The 24,463-nt window shown below is 49.2% G+C and overlaps 1 protein-coding gene across 1 annotated transcript; it reads left to right on the top strand.

Moving 5' to 3' along the window:
* Nucleotides 1-16,362: 16,362 nt before the first annotated feature.
* Nucleotides 16,363-23,884, top strand: LOC147692308 (uncharacterized). Its single transcript, XM_086939519.1, has 2 exons — nt 16,363-17,285; nt 23,863-23,884. The coding sequence occupies exons 1-2, from the start codon at nt 16,363-16,365 to the stop codon at nt 23,882-23,884; spliced, it is 945 nt and encodes a 314-aa protein (XP_086795645.1).
* The last annotated feature ends 579 nt before the right edge of the window (nt 23,885-24,463 follow it).

The raw sequence follows: 24,463 nt of genomic DNA, 5'->3' as shown, positions 1-24,463 counted from the left end.
AAGTTTCCTGTCTAGTAGTGATTCCCAGTATGCTGTGACCTTGTTATTCAGTTTGGAAGTCCCTGGGTTCAGTATTTTGTAAAGGTGCGATGTTTGGTATCCTATTTTGTTTAGGCTAGTGGCATATTGCCGGATTGGGGGGGTTTGCTTATTGAGGTCTGCCTTGGTGATTACTACTTTTATCTTAAGCAAGTTATACAGCTCAATGTCTTCTAGCTTGTGTTTGTTTTTAAGTGATTCGAAGGTGGTGTGTGCGCCTAGGGTGAACAGTTGGTTAACAGTGGAGATGCCGTGTTTGTACCAGGAGTGCATGTCTAGTGTTTTCTCCTGGTATTTGATCTTGGGGTTGAACCATATAGATTCCCACTCAGTATTCCTAATGCTTGTGTCCATTTTCGTGTCAATTGTAAGGAGGGCCATCTTGGTGTTCCTGAGTATAGGGTTGTTGGTGATCTTGAGGTGTTTGTTCGCCGTGAGTAGGGCGATGGGGTCAAGTCCTTTTAGCAGCCTCTTCTCTAATGAGAGCCAAGCTGGGGTGTAATCTTGTCTGGGGGTAAGCCAGTGCAGTCCTTGTTTAGCTATGCATGCAGTTTGGAAGTTTTTTAAATTTGTTAGATTTAGGCCGCCTAGGCTTTTACTAAGCCTAAGTTTTTGTAGTCTAATTCAGGGTTTTTTGTCTTTCCACAAGAATTTGTTGATTAGTTTATCTAGCCGTTTGTGGAAATCTACCGTGTTGGTCAGTGGGAGCATGTAGGTCACCATCGGGGTCAACATCATTTTGATTGTCTCTACTCTGCCCCACCATGTGGTGAATTTGGGTGACCATGCCTCTATTCTATCTTTCAGTTTGTTGAGCAGTGTCGATACGTTCTGATCTAGTGTAGTCTCAAGGTCTCTTTCAAAGAGCAGACCTAGGTACTTTAGAGATTTTTTCTGCCATGACAGCCCGAGTTCCCCAGTACCATCCTCGTTGTGTGCACGTTGAGGGGTTTGCATTCCGATTTATCTCTGTTAAGTTTGTATCCTGATACACGTGCATACTGCTCTATGGTGGCCATAAGTGCGGTTATTGACTGCTCTGGGTTTTCGGTTGTAATTAGGATGTCATCTGCATAGGCTGCCAGCTTGACAGTGTCTTCCCCTATTGGGATTCCTGTGATGTCTTTGTTCGTTCTTATCAAAGTGAGGAGTGGTTCTAGGGCTAGTAGGAAGAGGGCCGGTGACAGCGGGCATCCTTGTCTGGTGCCGCGTTCTAAGGTGAGTGGCTCTGATGTGCCTCCGTTGACGACTACACGTGCTTTTGGCTCGCTATAGAGTGCTAGCACCATCTTCCTAAAGTTAGGTCCCAGACCGAATTTTTGCATACAGCGGTCCAGGCGTCTAAGGCAATCATGACGGCTGCATTGCTGCTTCTGGAAGCATGATTGATTAGGTGGCAGAGCAGTCTAGTATTGTCATGGGACATCCTGTTTTTGAGGTAGCCAACCTGCGAGCAGTGTATGAGTTTCGGTAGGTATGTGATGAGTCTGGTCGCTAGTATCTTCGCATAGATTTTGCAGTCCACATTTATAGGGAAATTGGTCTATAGTTCTTGGGATATTGTGTGTCTTTTCCTTCTTTTGGGATTACTATAATGTTGGCTTCTGCCATTGTGGGTGTCATGCGTCCTTTTTGGATGCAGCTTGAGAAGACTTCTGTCATTGTGGGTCTGAGTAGGGGTAGGAATTGCTTATAGAATCTCGCTGTGTACCCGTCCGGGCCTGGGTTTAATGTGAGATGGAGCTCTGGCATGAGCTGAGCCTGTCTGCAGCTGTCGGGAACAACTCCCTAAGCTGATCCGGGATAATGCCATACCATATACTCTTAAGTGCCTTATAATCCTCGCGGTTATATAGCAACTTTGGTTTGGCTTTATCAAAACATGTCGTGTAAGGTGTCATACGATTTGGAATACTATCCCCTCGACAGTTCTGTCGACGGGGATAGCATTCCACCCCTCTACAGGGAGAAGACATGTTACTTTACTGAAACGCGGTTGATTTTTAAAAGAGCCTCAGATCCACAAAATGGATGCTTCTGCCACAGACACAAGTCTGAACTCCTGCTGCTGACCGAAACTCAGCAGAGGAGGCCTGGACAAAGGGTTTCCTGTCGCAGGGCGGTGTTACACCACCCCAGACAGGAGATAGTGGATTGTAGCAGGGAGGTTTGAAAGAAACCAGACACTGCCTGGGGAGCACAAGGCTGCCCCTTGCATAATCCGGCCAAAACGGTTCTGGGGCACACCAGCCCCAGTCCCAGCGCGGCCTGGAACAAAGGAAAGGGGTGTATCCACCCCCTTCCTGGGTCCCACCAATAGGAGGGGACCTAGCAGGTAATCCAGCCCCCTAGATTGGTATAAGAATGGGAGCAGTGCCAACGCACTCAGATTATCCTGATGAAACATTTGAAACGAAACTCTGGACCCTTCGACATCCTACTCAACGTAGAAGACTGAAGAATCTCCCTTGTGGTCAAGGAGTGACCACCCTGTGCAAACAGGCACCATCCAGCACCTCGACATCTGCTTTGCTGCAGTTCCCGCCGGAACTCGAGCGACAGAGATCGACGAGATCAAGCTTGCCTGCCTTCTTACAGCCCGATCCACAGTCCCTGCAGAGCTGAGACCCGTGGAGACGACCGGAAGCGTGGGGCACGCCATCTTGAAAAGACCACGAGACGCTAACCGTGCAGCCCACGAGTGACCCTCGAAGCTGTACACCGGGGTTTGAGAAGCCCCAACCCTGAGCCACTGTTGCACCGAAGCTCACCCCTCTACACTCGACGAGTGCTGCGTGGGGCCCTTCTGCTTGCTTTGGCTCGACGCGTTGGCCCGGTCACTTGCCAGCTGGCTTGTGGCCCCTGTGCCGACGAAAGCCTAAAACCGACTTGCGATTCTTGTTGCTCCAGACTTGCACCAGCTCCTCTGAAAAGGAGCACCCGCTCTGACCCCCCTGGTCCGAGTGAGAAGCAATCTTCCGGTCCTGCGTGGATTGCTCTTGCCAAGTGTTGTTTGCTCCAATCTTGAAGCCGACTGCGCCGACAGTGAGAGCCTGCGTGGGACAGATGGTGACCTGCTCCTGGACGTCGCAGATGCCCCAGAGCCCACGTGACAGCGGAGAGAAGCTCCTCGACAACCACCTGATTGCGCCCGACATTGCCTAGTTCCGTCCTGGTTCCACCCTGGTCACTGCTGAGTGACCCAGACTCTGTCCCCTCTGCTTTCAGGTGCTTTTCTACTCTGATCCACCCTTGGATCACACCGGACACTTCTCCTTCCCATCGCCTGCAGCATCTTCAGCTCCAAGCACCAAGAGCCTGCGTGTCAAAACCCGACGCCACTTCGACCCTATGCACCCGCTTCCTGTGGGTGAGGTAACATTGCAATGCCGGTGTTCCCACACTGGTACACACCTCTAGGGTCTGTGTCTAAAGTTTGGTTCCTCTAGGTTCAGCGGAAGTGTCCTTAAACTCTATTTGTGTAACTTTTACGCACCATTGACTTTGCATTGGTGCAAGCCGCACTTTAAGTGCTGCACCCGAATCCCGTGGGCTTTTCCCGACTTCAGCATTGCTTGTCCCGACTGCTCCCAGCGATTCCCTAGGCCCTAGGCCTAACCACTGTTCGATTGGTATCTCTTATACCACTTTTTTAAAATATGGTTTGAGTGGCCACCCGCCCTCATCCATAATTGTGCAACTTTGTATGTTATACTGTGCTTTTGATTTAACGCTTGTGCCCCTTTGCTCATAAAGAGTACTGGGGATTAATTTAGAAATAAATACATATATTTTTATAATATATACTTGTGTGGTGTCCTTTCATTTGATATTACAGGACTGTGATTGGTAAAACAGCTTGCTTAACCCGACCTCGAGTTAAGCCTTTAAGGCTGCTTAGTCTATGCTACCCTTAAGATAGCTTGTCTAATAAGGTTGACTTACAACCAGACACCATAAGGGATTGTTTGGACTGATACAAGGTGGTTCCAGAATTGGAAACATCATATATCAGGCCAACTTCTCACATTGGTGTGCAGCGGTGAGTATTTGAGCTTGCTGTTGTTTTACCATTGCAATCTTTTTATCAAATTGAAAGATCACATAAAGTACCCTAGGTACATATAAATCAAAAGCTTAGCATATTAAGTTCTACTGAACTTAGTAGTTGTAGATTAAAGGGATTAGCACACCCTGACTACAACTCACTAGCAAGGTACAGTAGGAAAACACTTAGTGTAGGTAAGTGCACCACTTGCACCTCACTAGCAGTCATGTCTGACACAGGAAGAGCTTCAGGCTCTGCCCCTGTGATAGTTGACCTTACCAAGGCAACTTCCAGCTATGACAAACTTAGCCACAAAGACTTGGGTGCCTTGTGCACTGCAAAGGGGCTAAAAAGGGGTAGAAACCCCACCATCCCTTCCCTGATAGCCATCCTGAAAAAAGATGACAGAGATAAGGTGAGTGCAGCTCCCTTAGATTTAGGAGATGGAGTGAACACCCCTGAGAATGAGATAACTCCAGAAGAGGAAGAAGAAGAGGAGGAAGAAGGCTCAGAAGTAGATGAGCCTGAGAATCAGGATCAGAGGGTGAACCAGGTTGTAGTTGCCAGGCTTAACCAGGCCAACTTAGACCTACATGGGACTGGAGAGGGCCAGCACATCCCCAGACCATACAACATAATTCCTTCAGGCAACAGAAGGGTGAGATCTCCATCAGGGGACTCTCATGTTTCTAGTGTCTCAAGAGAATCTCAAAGGGGAATGACTTCCCCCCAGAGGAAAGAGCATAGGGCCAGGATGAGGGCTGTCCAACTCCAAATAGAGAGGGAAGAGATAACCTTGGCTCAAGCTAAACTTGCTTTAGCAAGAGAACAAAAGTTGCGTGACTTAGATGCCACTGGTGGCAGCATAATTCCTAGAGAGAAAGACAGGGGCTATGACAATAGAAGCCTGACAAAAATTGTGCCCCCCTACAAGGAAGGTGATGACATCCACAAATGGATGACTGCTCTGGAGAGAGCCTGCATGGTACAGCAGGTTCCTCAGGATCAGTGGGCTGCAATTTTATGGTACTCCTTTTCTGAGAAAGGGAGGGATAGGCTCCTCACAGTTAGACCTGAGGATGCCAAAAACTACTCTGTCCTGAAGAATGCTTTTATTGAAGGGTTTGGCCTAACCACTGAGCAATACAGGTTGTTGTTCAGAGACGCCCAAAAAGCACAGACTCAGGACTGGACTGATTTTGTTGATTGTGCCACTAAGGCTTTGGAGGGTTGGCTGCAGGGAAGTAAGGTCTCAGACTATACAGGATTGTACAATCTTATCATGAGAGAGCAGATCCTTAATAACTGTCAGAACCAGCTGTTGCATCAATACCTTATTGACTCTGATCTGACCTCTCCCCAAGAATTGGGAAAGAAGGCGGACAAATGGGTCAGAACAAGGATTAAACAGAAACCCCAGAACCATGGTGACCAGAAGAAAACAGACCAGAAGGGTGGGAATCAGAAAGATAAAGAAAAGGACCAGAAGTCTTCAGGCCCCCAAACTAGTAATAAGGAGGGTGGTTCCCAAAATGACAAAAAGAAAAAGAAGAATGATGGCCCAAAGAAACCTTGGTGTAATACCTGCAAATCAGTTTCACACTGGGGCAGTGAATGCATCAAGAAAAATCCAGTTCCTACCACTGCAGCTCCTAAAGCACCTGCACCCCCTAGTACAGACAGCAGTGGTAGTGCACAACCTAAGAGGATAGTAGGGTTAACCTTGGGTACTAAAGTGGAATCTGGCCTAGCCAGAGTCCCCACTCAGGCAGTTCTCCTATATGATGTGGACTTATCTTTGACCACTACAGTGAGCCCCAGTAACCTGGGCAAATATAGGCAGACTCCTTTAATCAATGAGAAACTGGCTCAGGCCTACAGGGACACTTGTGCCAGTGTCACTATGGTGACACCTGACTTTGTGGACCCTGGTCAGATTGTACTAGGTGAAAGTTACCTAGTGACCAATGCAAGCAACTCCACTACTTCACATAGTGTGGCTGTTGTGAACTTCTCCTGGTGAGGGGTAAATGGCCTAAAGAAAGTTGTGGTAAGTGCAGACCTCCCAGTAGACTGTCTGTTAGGCAATGATCTTGAAAGCTCAGTTTGGTCAGAAGTGGAGTACAGGATTCATGCAGAAATGCTAGGGATTTCAGCTCATGTCCTTGCAGTGACAAGGTCTCAGGCTAAGAAGTGCCTTCCTGAACCAGTGGTGGATCTTGAAACATTAGACCAACCACAACCCAAGAGCAGAAGCAAGAGGGTTAAGGCTGTGCCTTCCCACTTGCCCCAGGTTGAGGATCAGACTTCACAGGAAGCTGATTCTGTCTCAGAGGAACTTGAGCCTGACCAGGTTGAGTTTCTGGGGACAGGGGGGACCCTCAAGGGCAGACCTGGGGCAGGCCCAATTAGATTGCCCTTCACTTGAACCCCTCAGACAGCAAGCTGCTGCTGAGGCTGCAGGGAATGCTCAAGGTGCCCATAAAGTTTATTGGGATGATGGACTCCTTTACTCAGAGGCTAGAGACCCCAAGCCTGGTACCATCAGGAGGTTGGTTATACCTTTGAAGTTTAGGGGTTTCCTTCTCACCTTGGCCCATGATATTCCCCTTGCAGGACACCTAGGCCAGAACAAGACTTGGGACAGGCTTGTCCCTCACTTTCACTGGCCTCACATGTCAGAAAATGTCAAGGAGTTTTGTCGCTCCTGTGTCACTTGCCAAGCCAGTGGTAAGTCAGGTGGCACAACAAAGGCCCCCCTGATACCACTACCTGTGGTGGGGTTACCCTTTGAAAGAGTTGGAATAGACATTGTGGGTCCCATGGATCCTCCAACAGCATCAGGGCACAGATTTATACTGGTGGTAGTGGATCATGCCACCAGGTACCCAGAGGCAATTCCCCTGAGGACCACAACAGCACCTGTTGTGGCAAAAGCCCTCATTGCAGTTTTCTCAAGAGTGGGCTTTCCAAAGGAGGTTCTTTCAGACAGAGGTACCTACTTCATGTCTGGATACTTAAAAGCAATGTGGAAGGAGTGTGGAGTAAACTACAAGTTTACCACACCCTATCATCCTCAGTGCAATGGGCTTGTGGAAAGATTCAACAAGACCCTCAAGGGAATGATAAAAGGACTACCAGAGAAGCTTAGGCGGAAATGGGACACCCTTTTACCCTGCTTGCTCTTTGCTTACAGAGAGGTCCTGTTAAAAAGGGTTCCAAGGACAACCAGTAACCAAAGACCCTTTTATGTTGCCCGGCGGTATCGCCTCTATGACCCACCAATGTTAATCAATGAAGAAGCAGGCGCTGGAGACTGGAAGGCAGGAAACGAGGATTTTATTCTCTCCGGAGGAGAACACATCAATTCAGACAGCAAGTATCGTCACGAGGTGCTCTAACCACATCTCTGAGGCCTGGCCTCTTATACTAGGGTTTATGACCTTTATTGCACATAACACATTCTCGCAACATGTTGATAGTTGAAAGAACATCCTCGGAATCTCCCCTACAGGCCCGTTCCCACATACATTTACAGTTGGATTCCCCACCCCGGTCACAACAGGTGATGGTTGCCACACAGCAGGGCATTCCGCCGATTCACGGAATGCCTGGGGTTGATCGGATCTCATAGGGTGGGGGCTTTGATCGGTTCAAGGGTCTTTTGATGGGGAGGGGAAGCTTCCTACTGTACGGGGTAATAAACAGTATCCGCAGGGCCAGGTGGCGGCCTGGGAACAAGGAAGACAAGCGGGGACACAGGAAAAAGGGGGTTTGCATCAAAAGGATCTGAGGCCATGAAAGGAATGAGGGGAGGTGTCGCGCTGGGAACAGGATGGGGTTCTGTGGTGAAGCTGCGCTGAAGGGGGGTTTATGACCCAAGGCATGAGAGAGCGGGGGTTGTCAGCGTGCGGGGGGAATGCTTGCGAGGCTAAGAGAGAGAGAGAGACGCGCTGGCTATCAGCGAGGGGCAGGGAGGCCATGGTGTTCAAAATGGCTGCCGCTTACGCGCACGAATGGGCTTGAAAAGGGGCAAGATGGCGCCGATAATGTTCACCAAGTTTGTGTTAATTTTCCACAGTCCCACTGAAGGGGGTTGGCTACAGCCCTTTTGAACTTTTGTTTGGCCACCCTGTGAGGGGTGCACTATGTTTGGTGAAGGAAGGATGGGAGTTACCTCTCAAAAAGCCTAAGCTAGATGTTGTGGACTATGTACTTGGTCTCCGCTCCAGGATGGCTGAGTATATGGAGAGAGCATCCAAAAACCTGGAGGCCAGTCAAGAATTACAGAAAGCTTGGCATGACCAAAAGGCTGTTCTGGTTGAGTTCCAGCCAGGGCAGAAGGTGTGGGTGTTGGACCCAGTGGGCCTAGCAGCACTCCAGGACAAATGGACTGAACCCTACCTTATCATTGAGAAAAAAGGGAGAAGTCACCTATGTGGTTGACTTTGGAACCCCTAGGAGCCCCCACAAGGTGCTCCATGTGAATCGTTTGAAAGCATTTGTTGACAGGGAGGACATGAGTCTCCTCATGGCCACAGATGGGGATCAGGAGGAAGAGAGTGACCCTCTCCCAGACCTGCTTTCCCAGAACCCTGATGATGGTTCAGTTGATGGAGTAGCCTTGGCAGGCAGCCTCACTGAGCAGCAACAGATGGACTGCAGACAGGTGTTACAGGCACATGTTTTCACTCACACCCAGTCAAACTAACTGGTGCACCCATGAGGTGGACACTGGTGACAGTCTGCCTGTGAAGAATAAGATATACAGGCAACCTGACCATGTCGGGGATTGTATAAAGGCTGAGGTGCAAAAGATATTGGAGCTTGGAGTGATTGAGCCATCAGAGGGCCCATGGGCTAGCCCAGTGGTCCTTGTGCCAAAACCTCATACCCAAGATGGAAAGAGAGAAATTAGGTTTTGTGTGGACTACAGAGGTCTCAATGCTGTCACTAGGACAGATGCTCATCCCATTCCAAGAGCAGATGAGCTCATTGATAAATTGGCTTCTGCCAAGTTTCTGAGCACATTTGATTTGACAGCTGGCTACTGGCAGATCAGACTAGCTGAAGAGTCAAAAGCCAAGACAGAATTCTCTACCCCTAGTGGACATTATCAGTTTGTGGTAATGCCCTTTGGTTTGAAGAATGCACCTGCCACCTTCCAAAGGTTGGTGAATCAAGTCCTTGCTGGGTTGGATGACTTTTGCGCAGCTTATCTAGATGATATTGCTGTCTTTAGCTCCACCTGGGAGGATCACCTGATCCACCTGAAGAAGGTTCTGCAGGCCCTGCAAAAGGCAGGCCTGACTATCAAGGCTACCAAGTGCCAGATAGGGCAGAGCAAGGTTGTGTACCTGGGCCACCTAGTAGGTGGGGGTCAGGTTCAACCATTGGAGAGCAAGATCCAGACCATACAGGACTGGACTCCTCCAACTACCCAGACACAAGTCAGAGCCTTCTTGGGCCTGACTGGGTATTACAGAAAATTTGTGAAAAACTATGGGTCCATTGTGACACCATTGAATGACTTGACATCCAAGTCAAGTCAAGTCAAGTCATAAAATTTATATAGCGCACTACATACCCAGAGGGTTTCAAGGCGCTTAGGAAGGGGGGGAGGGTTATTTGTGAAAAATCCACGTTTTAAGCTGTTTTCTGAACGCTAGATGATTCTGGGTGAGGCGAAGGTAAGTGGGGAGTGAGTTCCATGTTCTGGCAGCCAGGTATGAAAAGGATCTGCCTCCCATGGTGGTCTTGTTGATGCGAGGTACAGTGGCGAGGGCTTGGCTGGAAGATCGAAGTTGGCGGGAGGGGGTGTAGAAGGACAGTCGAGAGTTGAGGCAATCTGGTCCGATGTCGTAGAGTGATTTGTGTGCGTGGGTGAGCAGACGGAAAGTAATCCTCTTATTGACGGGTAGCCAATGGAGGTCTTTAAGGTGACCAGAGATGTGTTCGTTGCGTGGGATGTCTAATATGAGCCTGGCTGAGGCGTTTTGGATTCGTTGTAGTTTCTTCTGGAGTTTAGCGGTGGTACCTGCGTAGAGGGTGTTTCCGTAGTCCAGTCGGCTCGTGACCAGGGCATGGGTGACTGTTTTCCTTGTTTCGGTGGGGATCCAGCGAAATGTTTTTCTGAGCATGCGAAGAATGTTAAAGCAGGAAGAGGATACGGCGCTGACTTGTCTGTTCATAGAGAGTGAAGAATCCAGGATGACGCCAAGGTTCCGTGCGTGGTCTGTCGGGATGGGTGCATTTCCGAGGGCTTCCGGCCACCAGGAGTCGTCCCATGCAGAGGGAGATTTACCTAAGATGAGGACTTCTGTTTTGTCTGAGTTTAGTTTTAGACGGCTTTGTTTCATCCATTCGGCAACTTCTTTCATTCCTTCGTGTAGGTTAGTTTTGGCGGTGCTGGGGTCATTGGTGAGAGAAAGGATCAGTTGAGTGTCATCCGCGTAAGAGATGATGTTGAGGTTGTGTTGGCGGGCGATGGCCGCGAGGGGGCTCATGTATACGTTGAAGAGGGTGGGGCTGAGTGAGGATCCTTGTGGTACGCCGCAGATGATTTCAGAGGCCTCGGACTTGAATGGTGGGAGGCGGACTCTTTGGGTTCTTCCGGTGAGGAACGAGGTGATCCATTCTAATGCCTTTCCTTGGATTCCGATGTTTCTGAGGCGTTGTAAAAGGGTGCTGTGGCAGACTGTGTCGAAGGCTGCAGAGAGGTCGAGGAGGATGAGGGCGACTGTGTCTCCATTGTCCAGTAGAGTTCGAATGTCGTCTGTTGCTGCGATGAGGGCGGTCTCAGTGCTGTGTTTGGCTCGGAAGCCAGATTGTGAGGGGTCGAGTGATTTGTTGGCTTCGAGGAAGGCGGCGAGCTGGTTGTTGACAGCTTTCTCGATGACTTTGGCCGGGAATGGAAGAAGCGAGATGGGGCGGTAGTTTTTGAGTTCGGTGGGGTCTGCTGTTGGTTTTTTCAGAAGGGCGGTGAGTTCAGCGTGTTTATAGTCTTCTGGGAAGGTAGCGGAGTTGAAGGAGCAGTTGATGACGTCTCGGAGGTGCGGAGCTATGACGGAGTCTGCTTTGTTGAAGATGTGGTGAGGGCATGGGTCTGTGGGGGATCCAGAGTGGATGGAATTCATCAGGCGGATGGTGTCCTCAGTGGAGATTGGGTTCCAGGCGTTAAGGGTGTTAACGAGGGGAAGATGGTCAGCTGATGGTAGGGTGGGTTGGCTTCCGGGTTGGTTGTCAAAGCTGTTGTGGATGTCAGCAATCTTGTTGTGGAAATAAGAGGCTAGGGAGTCGCAGAGGGTTTGAGAGGGGGTGATGTCGTTGGAGTTGGCCGAGGGGTTGGAAAATTCCTTGACGATGTTGAAAAGTTCCTTGCTGTTGTGGGCGTTGTCGTCAAGTCGATCCTTGAATGCTGTTTTCTTGGATTTTCGGATCAGTTGGTGGTGAGTACGGATGGCGCTTTTGAAGGCGTCCTTGGTGTTGGTGGATGGGTCTTTTTTCCAGGCCTTTTCGAGGGAGCGGCACAGTTTCTTGGAATTCTTGAGGTCGTCGTTGAACCATGAGGCCTTCTTGATGCCAAGTTTGTGTTGACGTTTTTTCAGTGGTGCTAAGGTGTCGGCGGCGTTGGATAGCCAGAGGGTGAGGTTGGAGGCGGCTTCGTTGGCGTTAGAAGAGAGGGCTGGGGAGGTTTGAAGGAGCGATGTGGAGATCTGCTCCGTGGTGATTTTGTTCCAGTTTCTTTGTAGAGTTGGTTGGAGGTGGATGATGGGTTTCGGCTTGTTGTAGGTGAAGTGAACGCAGCTGTGGTCAGTCCAGATGAGATCCGTAGTGTGGCTGAAGGAGACATGGTTGCTGGAGGTGAAGATGGGGTCGAGAGTGTGACCTGCGATGTGGGTGGGGGAAGTGACCAGTTGTTTAAGTCCGAGATTGGCGAGGTTGTCCAAGAGGGTGGCGGTGTTGCGGTCGTTGATCTTTTCAAGGTGGAAGTTGAGGTCTCCCAGAAGGATGTAGATCCCCAAAAAGGTTCAGTGGACAGTTAGCTGTCAAAAGGCATTTGATGACCTCAAGAAGGCCATGTGCTCTGCACCTATCCTGAAGAGTCCTGACTACTCCAAACAGTTCATTGTACAGACAGATGCTTCTGAGTTGGGGGTGGGAGCTGTGCTTTCACAACTTAATCAAGATGGTCAAGACCAGCCCATTGCTTTTATTAGCAGAAGGCTGACCCCCAGGGAGAAACGTTGGTCAGCTATTGAGAGGGAGGCCTTTGCTGTGGTTTTGGCCCTGAAGAAGTTGAGGCCATACTTGTTTGGAACTCACTTCCTAATTCAGACAGATCATAAGCCCCTCTTGTGGCTAAATCAGATGAAGGGTGAAAATCCCAAACTGCTCAGGTGGTCCATTTCCCTACAGGGGATGGACTTTACAGTGGAGCACCGCCCAGGGACTGACCATGGTAATGCAGATGGTCTCTCCAGGTACTTCCACTTAGAACATGAAGACTTATCTGGTCAAGGTTAAGTTTAATGTCCCTGCGTTGGGGGGGGGGGTTGTATAGGAGAGTAGGGTCTGCTATCCTATGGTCACCCCAATTTTTGCTTTTTGCTTCACTGGTTTTCGACTTACTGAGGCTGTGGGCCTGCTAATCAGACCCCCAGCCTGCTGTTCTCTCTCTAAATTCATAATACATGTGCTATAGGTACATACCACAATTGGAAATGGACTCCTTGTCAGCCCCTGTACCATGCACTATAGGTGCTCAGGGCATAGGTGCCACCAAGGCCTACCAGGGGCTGAAGCATAGCTTTTGCCACCCCTGGCTGGTTCTTAAATTGACACAACTGGCTGATCGCTCAGCTGGGGCAAGTGGGTGTAATCACCCCTTGCTTAGATATAGTATACCTATATCTAAACCTATATCTAGACACATATAAACCTGTGAGCCACTCCTATGGAAGGCCTTATCTATCCTGGAGGCAGAGTGCGTGGTTTAATGTGAGATGGAGCTCTGGCATGAGCTGAGCCTGTCTGCAGCTGTCGGGAACAACTCCCTAAGCTGATCCGGGATAATGCCATACCATATACTCTTAAGTGCCTTATAATCCTCGCGGTTATATAGCAACTTTGGTTTGGCTTTATCAAAACATGTCGTGTAAGGTGTCATACGATTTGGAATACTATCCCCTCGACAGTTCTGTCGACAGGGATAGCATTCCGCCCCTCCAGAGGGAGAAGACATGTTACTTTACTGAAACGCGGTTGATTTTTAAAAGAGCCTCAGATCCACAAAATGGATGCTTCTGCCAAAGACACAAGTCTGACCTCCTGCTGCCGACCGAAACTCAGCAGAGGAGGCCTGGACAAAGGGTTTCCTGTCGCAGGGCGGTGTTACACCACCCCAGACAGGAGATAGTGGATTGTAGCAGGGAGGTTTGAAAGAAACCAGACACTGCCTGGGGAGCACAAGGCTGCCCCTTGCATAATCCGGCCAAACCGGTTCTGGGGCACACCAGCCCCAGTCCCAGCGCGGCCTGGATCAAAGGAAAGGGGTGTATCCACCCCCTTCCTGGGTCCCACCAATAGGAGGGGACCTAGCAGGTAATCCAGCCCCCTAGATTGGTATAAGAATGGGAGCAGTGCCAACGCACTCAGATTATCCTGATGAAACATTTGAAACGAAACTCTGGACCCTTCGACATCCTACTCAACGTAGAAGACTGAAGAATCTCCCTTGTGGTCAAGGAGTGACCACCCTGTGCAAACAGGCACCATCCAGCACCTCGACGTCTGCTTTGTTGCAGTTCCCCCCGGAACTCGAGCGACAGAGATCAACGAGATCAAGCTTGCCTGCCTTCTCCCAGCCCGATCCACAGTCCCTGCAGAGCTGAGACCCGTGGAGGCGACCGGAAGCGTGGGGCACGCCATCTTGAAAAGACCACGATACGCTAACCGTGCAGCCCACGAGTGACCCTCGAAGCTGTACACCAGGGTTTGAGAAGCCCCAACCCTGAGCCACACTTGCACCGAAGCTCACCCCTCTACACTCGACGAGTGCTGCGTGGGGCCCTTCTGCTTGCTTTGGCTCGACGCGTTGGCCCGGTCACTTGCCAGCTGGCTTGTGGCCCCTGTGCCGACGAAAACCTAAAACCGACTTGCGATTCTGGTTGCTCCAGAGTTGCACAAGCTCCTCTGAAAAGGAGCACCTGCTCTGACCCTCCTGGTCCGAGTGAGAAGCAATCTTCCGGTCCTGCGTGGATTGCTCTTGCCAAGTGTTGTTTGCTCCAATCTTGAAGCCGACTGCGCCGACGGTGAGAGCCTGCGCGGGACAGATTGTGACCCGCTCCTGGACGTCGCAGATGCCCCAGAGCCCACGTGACAGCGGAGAGAAGCTCCTTGACAACCACCTGATTGCGCCCGACATTGCCTGGTTCCGTCCTGGTTCCACCCTGGTCACTGCTGAGTGACCCAGACTCTGTCCCCTCTGCTTTCAGGTACTTTTCTACTCTGATCCACCCTTTGATCACACCGGACACTTCTCCTTCCCATCGCCTGCAGCATCTTCAGCTCCAAGCACCAAGGGCCAGATGTAGGTAGCCCTTTACCGATCGGAATCGGCCGAAAATACCGATTTTCGGCCGTTTCCGATCGGTAAAGAGCTATTGAGATGTAGGGGCACATTTTCGGTAATTTTACCGAATCGGTATCATTACCGAATCGGTAAATTTACCGATTCGGTAATATGTACTGAATCGGTAAAATAATTACCGATTCGGTAATATTTACCGATTCGGTAAAATTACCGAAAATGCAATGTAGGTAGGCAATGTACCTTCTGCACATGGCTTACAGAATCGGTATTTTACCATGGAATACAAATCCATGGTAAAATACCGATTCCGGTGTACATGCACATGTGTGCATGCACACCTATGTCATGTGACAGGCAGACCTGCCCTTAGGGCAGGTATGCTTGCCACATGGCACCTGTGCCTGTTTTGGGGGTGCCAGAGGGTGTCAAAGTGACCCTTGTGAATTCTGTAATTACCGATTCGGTAAATACCGAATCGGTAATGCCTAATCATTCCTATGGGCTTCAAAGCCCATAGCAATGAATGGGCATTACCGATTCGGTATTTACCGAATCGGTAATTAAAGAATTGTTAAGGATTCGGTAACGAATCCAGATGTTGGGACCTACATACCATTTACCGATTTTGAAATACCGAATCGGTAGGATTCGGTATTTCAAAATCGGTAAATGGGATTTACCTACATCGGGCCCCAAGAGCCTGCGTGTCAAAACCCAACGCCACTTCGACCCTATGCACCCGCTTCCTGTGGGTGAGGTAACATTGCAACACCGGTGTTCCCACACTGGTACACACCTCTAGGGTCTGTGTCTAAAGTTTGGTTCCTCTAGGTTCAGCGGAAGTGTCCTTAAACTCTATTTGTGTAACTTTTACGCACCATTGACTTTGCATTGGTGCAAGCCGCACTTTAAGTGCTGCACAAGAATCCCGCGGGCTTTTCCCGACTTCAGCATTGCTTGTCCCGACTGCTCCCAGCGATTCCCTAGGCCTAACCACTGTTCGATTGGTATCTCTTATACCACTTTTTTAAAATATGGTTTGAGTGGCCACCCGCCCTCATCCATAATTGTGCAACTTTGTATGTTATACTGTGCTCTTGTGCAACTTTGTATGTTATACTGTGCTTTTGATTTAACGCTTGTGCCCCTTTGCTCATAAAGAGTACTGGGGATTAATTTAGAAATAAATACATATATTTTTATAATATATACTTGTGTGGTGTCCTTTCATTTGATATTACAGGACTGTGATTGGTAAAACAGCTCGCTTAACCCGACCTCTTGAGTTAAGCCTTTAAGGCTGCTTAGTCTATGCTACCCTTAAGATAGCTTGTCTAATAAGGTTGACTTACAACCAGACACCATAAGGGATTGTTTGGACTGATACAAGGTGGTTCCAGAATTGGAAACATCATATATCAGGCCAACTTCTCACATTGGTGTGCAGCGGTGAGTATTTGAGCTTGCTGTTGTTTTACCATTGCAATCTTTTTATCAAATTGAAAGATCACATAAAGTACCCTAGGTACATATAAATCAAAAGCTTAGCATATTAAGTTCTACTGAACTTAGTAGTTGTAGATTAAAGGGATTAGCACACCCTGACTACAACTCACTAGCAAGGTACAGTAGGAAAACACTTAGTGTAGGTAAGTGCACCACTTGCACCTCACTAGCAGTCATGTCTGACACAGGAAGAGCTTCAGGCTCTGCCCCTGTGATAGTTGACCTTACCAAGGCAACTTCCAGCTATGACAAACTTAGCCACAAAGACTTGGGTGCCTTGTGCACTGCAAAGGGGCTAAAAAGGGGTAGAAACCCCACCATCCCTTCCCTGATAGCCATCCTGAAAAATGATGACAGAGATAAGGTGAGTGCAGCTCCCTTAGATTTAGGAGATGGAGTGAACACCCCTGAGAATGAGATAACTCCAGAAGAGGAAGAAGAAGAGGAGGAAGAAGGCTCAGAAGTAGATGAGCCTGAGAATCAGGATCAGAGGGTGAACCAGGTTGTAGTTGCCAGGCTTAACCAGGCCAACTTAGACCTACATGGGACTGGAGAGGGCCAGCACATCCCCAGACCATACAACATAATTCCTTCAGGCAACAGAAGGGTGAGATCTCCATCAGGGGACTCTCATGTTTCTAGTGTCTCAAGAGAATCTCAAAGGGGAATGACTTCCCCCCAGAGGAAAGAGCATAGGGCCAGGATGAGGGCTGTCCAACTCCAAATAGAGAGGGAAGAGATAACCTTGGCTCAAGCTAAACTTGCTTTAGCAAGAGAACAAAAGTTGTGTGACTTAGATGCCACTGGTGGCAGCATAATTCCTAGAGAGAAAGACAGGGGCTATGACAATAGAAACCTGACAAAAATTGTGCCCCCCTACAAGGAAGGTGATGACATCCACAAATGGATGACTGCTCTGGAGAGAGCCTGCATGGTACAGCAGGTTCCTCAGGATCAGTGGGCTGCAATTTTATGGTACTCCTTTTCTGAGAAAGGGAGGGATAGGCTCCTCACAGTTAGACCTGAGGATGCCAAAAACTACTCTGTCCTGAAGAATGCTTTTATTGAAGGGTTTGGCCTAACCACTGAGCAATACAGGTTGTTGTTCAGAGACGCCCAAAAAGCACAGACTCAGGACTGGACTGATTTTGTTGATTGTGCCACTAAGGCTTTGGAGGGTTGGCTGCAGGGAAGTAAGGTCTCAGACTATACAGGATTGTACAATCTTATCATGAGAGAGCAGATCCTTAATAACTGTCAGAACCAGCTGTTGCATCAATACCTTATTGACTCTGATCTGACCTCTCCCCAAGAATTGGGAAAGAAGGCGGACAAATGGGTCAGAACAAGGATTAAACAGAAACCCCAGAACCATGGTGACCAGAAGAAAACAGACCAGAAGGGTGGGAATCAGAAAGATAAAGAAAAGGACCAGAAGTCTTCAGGCCCCCAAACTAGTAATAAGGAGGGTGGTTCCCAAAATGACAAAAAGAAAAAGAAGAATGATGGCCCAAAGAAACCTTGGTGTAATACCTGCAAATCAGTTTCACACTGGGGCAGTGAATGCATCAAGAAAAATCCAGTTCCTACCACTGCAGCTCCTAAAGCACCTGCACCCCCTAGTACAGACAGCAGTGGTAGTGCACAACCTAAGAGGATAGTAGGGTTAACCTTGGGTACTAAAGTGGAATCTGGCCTAGCCAGAGTCCCCACTCAGGCAGTTCTCCTATATGATGTGGACTTATCTTTGACCACTACAGTGAGCCCCAGTAACCTGGGCAAATATAGGCAGACTCCTTTAATCAATGAGAAACTGGCTCAGGCCTACAGGGACACTTGTGCCAGTGTCACTATGGTGACACCTGACTTTGTGGACCCTGGTCAGATTGTACTAGGTGAAAGTTACCTAGTGACCAATGCAAGCAACTCCACTACTTCACATAGTGTGGCTGTTGTGAACTTCTCCTGGTGAGGGGTAAATGGCCTAAAGAAAGTTGTGGTAAGTGCAGACCTCCCAGTAGACTGTCTGTTAGGCAATGATCTTGAAAGCTCAGTTTGGTCAGAAGTGGAGTACAGGATTCATGCAGAAATGCTAGGGATTTCAGCTCATGTCCTTGCAGTGACAAGGTCTCAGGCTAAGAAGTGCCTTCCTGAACCAGTGGTGGATCTTGAAACATTAGACCAACCACAACCCAAGAGCAGAAGCAAGAGGGTTAAGGCTGTGCCTTCCCACTTGCCCCAGGTTGAGGATCAGACTTCACAGGAAGCTGATTCTGTCTCAGAGGAACTTGAGCCTGACCAGGTTGAGTTTCTGGGGACAGGGGGGACCCTCAAGGGCAGACCTGGGGCAGGCCCAATTAGATTGCCCTTCACTTGAACCCCTCAGACAGCAAGCTGCTGCTGAGGCTGCAGGGAATGCTCAAGGTGCCCATAAAGTTTATTGGGATGATGGACTCCTTTACTCAGAGGCTAGAGACCCCAAGCCTGGTACCATCAGGAGGTTGGTTATACCTTTGAAGTTTAGGGGTTTCCTTCTCACCTTGGCCCATGATATTCCCCTTGCAGGACACCTAGGCCAGAACAAGACTTGGGACAGGCTTGTCCCTCACTTTCACTGGCCTCACATGTCAGAAAATGTCAAGGAGTTTTGTCGCTCCTGTGTCACTTGCCGAGCCAGTGGTAAGTCAGGTGGCACAACAAAGGCCCCCCTGATACCACTACCTGTGGTGGGGTTACCCTTTGAAAGAGTTGGAATAGACATTGTGGGTCCCATGGATCCTCCAACAGCATCAGGGCACAGATTTATACTGGTGGTAGTGGATCATGCCACCAGGTACCCAGAGGCAATTCCCCTGAGGACCACAACAGCACCTGTTGTGGCAAAAGCCCTCATTGCAGTTTTCTCAAGAGTGGGCTTTCCAAAGGAGGTTCTTTCAGACAGAGGTACCTACTTCATGTCTGGATACTTAAAAGCAATGTGGAAGGAGTGTGGAGTAAACTACAAGTTTACCACACCCTATCATCCTCAGTGCAATGGGCTTGTGGAAAGATTCAACAAGACCCTCAAGGGAATGATAAAAGGACTACCAGAGAAGCTTAGGCGGAAATGGGATACCCTTTTACCCTGCTTGCTCTTTGCTTACAGAGAGGTCCCACTGAAGGGGGTTGGCTACAGCCCTTTTGAACTTTTGTTTAGCCACCCTGTGAGGGGTGCACTATGTTTGGTGAAGGAAGGATGGGAGTTACCTCTCAAAAAGCCTAAGCTAGATGTTGTGGACTATGTACTTGGTCTCCGCTCCAGGATGGCTGAGTATATGGAGAGAGCATCCAAAAACCTGGAGGCCAGTCAAGAATTACAGAAAGCTTGGCATGACCAAAAGGCTGTTCTGGTTGAGTTCCAGCCAGGGCAGAAGGTGTGGGTGTTGGACCCAGTGGGCCTAGCAGCACTCCAGGACAAATGACTGAACCCTACCTTATCATTGAGAAAAAAGGGAGAAGTCACCTATGTGGTTGACTTTGGAACCCCTAGGAGCCCCCACAAGGTGCTCCATGTGAATCGTTTGAAAGCATTTGTTGACAGGGAGGACATGAGTCTCCTCATGGCCACAGATGGGGATCAGGAGGAAGAGAGTGACCCTCTCCCAGACCTGCTTTCCCAGAACCCTGATGATGGTTCAGTTGATGGAGTAGCCTTGGCAGGCAGCCTCACTGAGCAGCAACAGATGGACTGCAGACAGGTGTTACAGGCACATGTTTTCACTCACACCCAGTCAAACTAACTGGTGCACCCATGAGGTGGACACTGGTGACAGTCTGCCTGTGAAGAATAAGATATACAGGCAACCTGACCATGTCGGGGATTGTATAAAGGCTGAGGTGCAAAAGATATTGGAGCTTGGAGTGATTGAGCCATCAGAGGGCCCATGGGCTAGCCCAGTGGTCCTTGTGCCAAAACCTCATACCCAAGATGGAAAGAGAGAAATTAGGTTTTGTGTGGACTACAGAGGTCTCAATGCTGTCACTAGGACAGATGCTCATCCCATTCCAAGAGCAGATGAGCTCATTGATAAATTGGCTTCTGCCAAGTTTCTGAGCACATTTGATTTGACAGCTGGCTACTGGCAGATCAGACTAGCTGAAGAGTCAAAAGCCAAGACAGAATTCTCTACCCCTAGTGGACATTATCAGTTTGTGGTAATGCCCTTTGGTTTGAAGAATGCACCTGCCACCTTCCAAAGGTTGGTGAATCAAGTCCTTGCTGGGTTGGATGACTTTTGCGCAGCTTATCTAGATGATATTGCTGTCTTTAGCTCCACCTGGGAGGATCACCTGATCCACCTGAAGAAGGTTCTGCAGGCCCTGCAAAAGGCAGGCCTGACTATCAAGGCTACCAAGTGCCAGATAGGGCAGAGCAAGGTTGTGTACCTGGGCCACCTAGTAGGTGGGGGTCAGGTTCAACCATTGGAGAGCAAGATCCAGACCATACAGGACTGGACTCCTCCAACTACCCAGACACAAGTCAGAGCCTTCTTGGGCCTGACTGGGTATTACAGAAAATTTGTGAAAAACTATGGGTCCATTGTGACACCATTGAATGACTTGACATCCAAGAAGATCCCCAAAAAGGTTCAGTGGACAGTTAGCTGTCAAAAGGCATTTGATGACCTCAAGAAGGCCATGTGCTCTGCACCTATCCTGAAGAGTCCTGACTACTCCAAACAGTTCATTGTACAGACAGATGCTTCTGAGTTGGGGGTGGGAGCTGTGCTTTCACAACTTAATCAAGATGGTCAAGACCAGCCCATTGCTTTTATTAGCAGAAGGCTGACCCCCAGGGAGAAACGTTGGTCAGCTATTGAGAGGGAGGCCTTTGCTGTGGTTTTGGCCCTGAAGAAGTTGAGGCCATACTTGTTTGGAACTCACTTCCTAATTCAGACAGATCATAAGCCCCTCTTGTGGCTAAATCAGATGAAGGGTGAAAATCCCAAACTGCTCAGGTGGTCCATTTCCCTACAGGGGATGGACTTTACAGTGGAGCACCGCCCAGGGACTGACCATGGTAATGCAGATGGTCTCTCCAGGTACTTCCACTTAGAACATGAAGACTTATCTGGTCAAGGTTAAGTTTAATGTCCCTGCGTTGGGGGGGGGGGGGTTGTATAGGAGAGTAGGGTCTGCTATCCTATGGTCACCCCTGAGGTTCCGTGACAATTGTAAGTGGTGCATTCGACTCGCACGAATATAGTCGAGTCTGGTATCTATGAACCGCAAATGACGAGTTTAGTGGGTGTACGCAGTTTCGCTGTGCTAACCTAAACCGTTCGTCTGTTACGTGGGTATTTCTATCTGCACCCACGGGTTCCATCTTAGATACGGCATCCATTTTGTCTCTTGCCCTCAAGTAGCCAGCGAACGGACGTTGTCCGCTTCGCGACCCTGGGACTCCCAAGATATTTGCGGAAGACACATGTTCTTTGTAAGTGTCTTTATGACGAGGGGGATGTTACTGTAAGGCAGATGGCGCCGCTCGAGGCTCATCTTGCCGCACGGACTTATTGTCTCAGCCGTGCATCTCATTAGGCACGTCCCTTTGATGCCTGTATCTCGTGTTTCCCGATACCTCCCCTTTTACACCCTTTCCGATCTCCCCACTGTCTCCGTCTTCCTCTGCACCTGTCCTTGTTCCTATTTCGATCTGTTTTACTGCTGATTGGAATTCGCTAATGGTGGGAAGATGGGTTTTTACAGTTGGGAACCGCCAAAATGTTTCCGCACTTATGTTCCGGACCTCATGTGTTTCAAAGTGACCAAAGCGACCCCTCTGGGGGATGATGGTGGGAACCGGGTTGTAAACTTTTGTGTATCATGTTGTCGTATGGGTAAAAACTGTATAAAAGGAGCGATCCACAGAACCAATTTGAGGCAGTCTCCCCAAGTTGCACGTGGTGTACTTGTCGTGACTTCTGTGTTCCCTGCAGCAAATAAACCTTGAATCTTTGACGCCGAAGGAAGTGTCCCGTGTCTCTGTGATTCGTACGCCGGAGCAGGTTACCCACGAAGGTTTCAGGTGTTGTGCCCTGGCACCGCTGGGTCTTAAAGAACCCAGTCCTTCAGTTGGCGCCCAACGTGGGGCTGCATCAGTGGTACCGGTCCAAGCCCGACGATCGTGAGGAACTTCGTGTGAAATCTCCGAGGGAAGGTGCACTCCGCTTCATCGATCCTGTTGTCGAAATAAGTGGCCCGAAGACTTTTCCCGCGAAGATTCCCGCCTCTTGACGGCTGCGACGGACTGCTGCCCTGACTGTAGACCTGTTTTGGCGCCTGGCGTAGACCTTGGTATAGCGAGACGACTGACGGGCCTTCCTGGTGACGCCATCGATCTTTGAGTTAAGTATTTGTGGGTCGCTCCCAGAGTTGTTGGTTGTGGTTACTTAGTGGTTGCATGGTTCCATTTCATTTGTGGTTCTTGGTACTTTGTTGTGTTGTTTGACGACTGCAGCCGCCAAAAACCGAGGGTTTTGTTCTTCGCTGGGACTTGGTAAATCCCGTAACCCTTGAAGTTTGTGAAACTCGGCTAGTGTGCAGGATGCCTGGCCGCAGTACTTTGTTTAGTTGTTTCAGACCTTGTGGTACGGATTCCCGAGTGGAGGACTCGTGTCCGATACCTCCGGTTGGAACTCCCACTTATGACCTGTACAGTAAGCATGGGCTAGGCCCAATTACCTTTAACGATTATTGGATTAAATACACGAAGAAGGACGGCGACCTTCGTTGGCCACCTCATGGTAGCTTCGAGGCGCCGATCTTAGATAATCTAGAGATTAAATTGTTCGAACGAAAATCAAGGCCGGCCATGTTTGATGCCTTTCGGTTGTGGCGCAAAGAAGCCCGACAGAAAGAAATCAGACAGAATAAACGTACTCAGCGAGATAATGTTGCTACCATAGTGAAGAAAGCTGAGCAGTTTCAGCGTGATAAGGAGGATAAGGATAAGGAAGTGTTTGACAGACTACAGCGTATGACTATAGATAAATGTTATCCTGCTTTGCCTACGGAGTCAGAAAAGAAGGAAGAGGCAGTTGAGGATCCTTTAATGTCTTATCTTATGAAGTCGCCACCTCCGTACGTACAGGGTACCGCAGCTCCTGTGATCCCTGCCGTACCTGTTCTTCCTCCGCCTGTTCCTCAACCTGTACCTACTCTTCCGACTGTTCCTGCTCCTTTGTCTGTTGCTATCCCTACTGCTCCTCCGCTTCCACATACTCCTGCTCCCGCTACTGCTCCTGTTTTGTTAACCCCTGCTGTTGCTACTGTTTCTACTCCTTCTCTTGTTAGTCCTGTGTCCTATTCTTCTCCCTCTACTCGTAGTCGTAATTCTCCCCTTGCGGCTAGCTTCTTTCATTCGCTCGGACCTGTTCATGGGTCCGCTGGTTCCGATGGTCCTCAGAGACGTAGTCAGCTTCCTGGAAACAGAGAACGTGTTGCGCTATATAATATGGCGATGGGTTGGATGGTGAACCCTCTTAGAAATCCACCCCGTGTTGTCCTCGAAACATTTTGCCAATTTAATATACCAACCCAGAGATATGTGTTTAACGAAATGTGTAAGTTCCTCCATGATCAGATAGCGGCCGATGCGCCTGACGAGGTGCTGACCGCCCTGTCTGAACTCCAGCTTCAGTTCGCAAGTGGACTGATAGTAGATGCTAACGCTCGACGTGCTGTTGAGCGACTGCTATCTTTTCGTCCCGCTCCGATACCCCATGCATTGTTTGTCGAGGATATTGAAAGACAGCCAGACGAGTCTGGCCAATATCCTATGCGTGAAGTTCCGCCGGTTTGGGTACCGGCTGATCCTAATGCTAATCCTGCGACAGTGGCGCATTTCCAGAGAGTGTGGATACATCTCCCATGGAAACGCTCGGAAGTGCTACAGGCGAAGCAATCTTTGCCTGATCCGCGCAAAAATCCTACAGGGTATTACAAGGAATTATCGCAGCTCGTAGATGCTACGGTAATGAATCTTGCCGATATCGATATGTTGTTCGGCAATGTCGTACCGCAACCAGTATGGGCTAAGATTCGGCAGGAGAATCATGCGACTGAATTAGGTGGTGATTGGGCTGCCATTGTAGCGGCAGATGCTGGACAAGTGGCTGCTACTAAACCCGACCAGTTGATCACTGCTCTTCCCCAAAGAATAATAACATTAATGAAGACTCTTATGCCAGCTATGAGGGTAAACTGGGACAAATTGTCAGCTTGCAAGCAGAAGA

The sequence above is a fragment of the Lissotriton vulgaris genome, chromosome 9 (assembly GCF_964263255.1).
Source record: "Lissotriton vulgaris chromosome 9, aLisVul1.2, whole genome shotgun sequence".
Taxonomy (NCBI): Eukaryota; Metazoa; Chordata; class Amphibia; order Caudata; family Salamandridae; genus Lissotriton; species Lissotriton vulgaris.
Note: the sequence above shows the minus strand (reverse complement) of the source record. Positions and strands in the feature narration are given on the sequence as shown.

Excerpts from the sequence above, each read along its gene's own strand:
- LOC147692308 (XM_086939519.1), top strand. The coding sequence starts at position 16,363 with ATGTCTGACACAGGAAGAGCTTCAGGCTCTGCCCCTGTGATAGTTGAC. Across the intron at positions 17,286-23,862 it reads CTAACCACTGAGCAATACAG|CTTCAGTTCGCAAGTGGACT; the intron begins GTTGTTGTTCAG and ends TCTGAACTCCAG.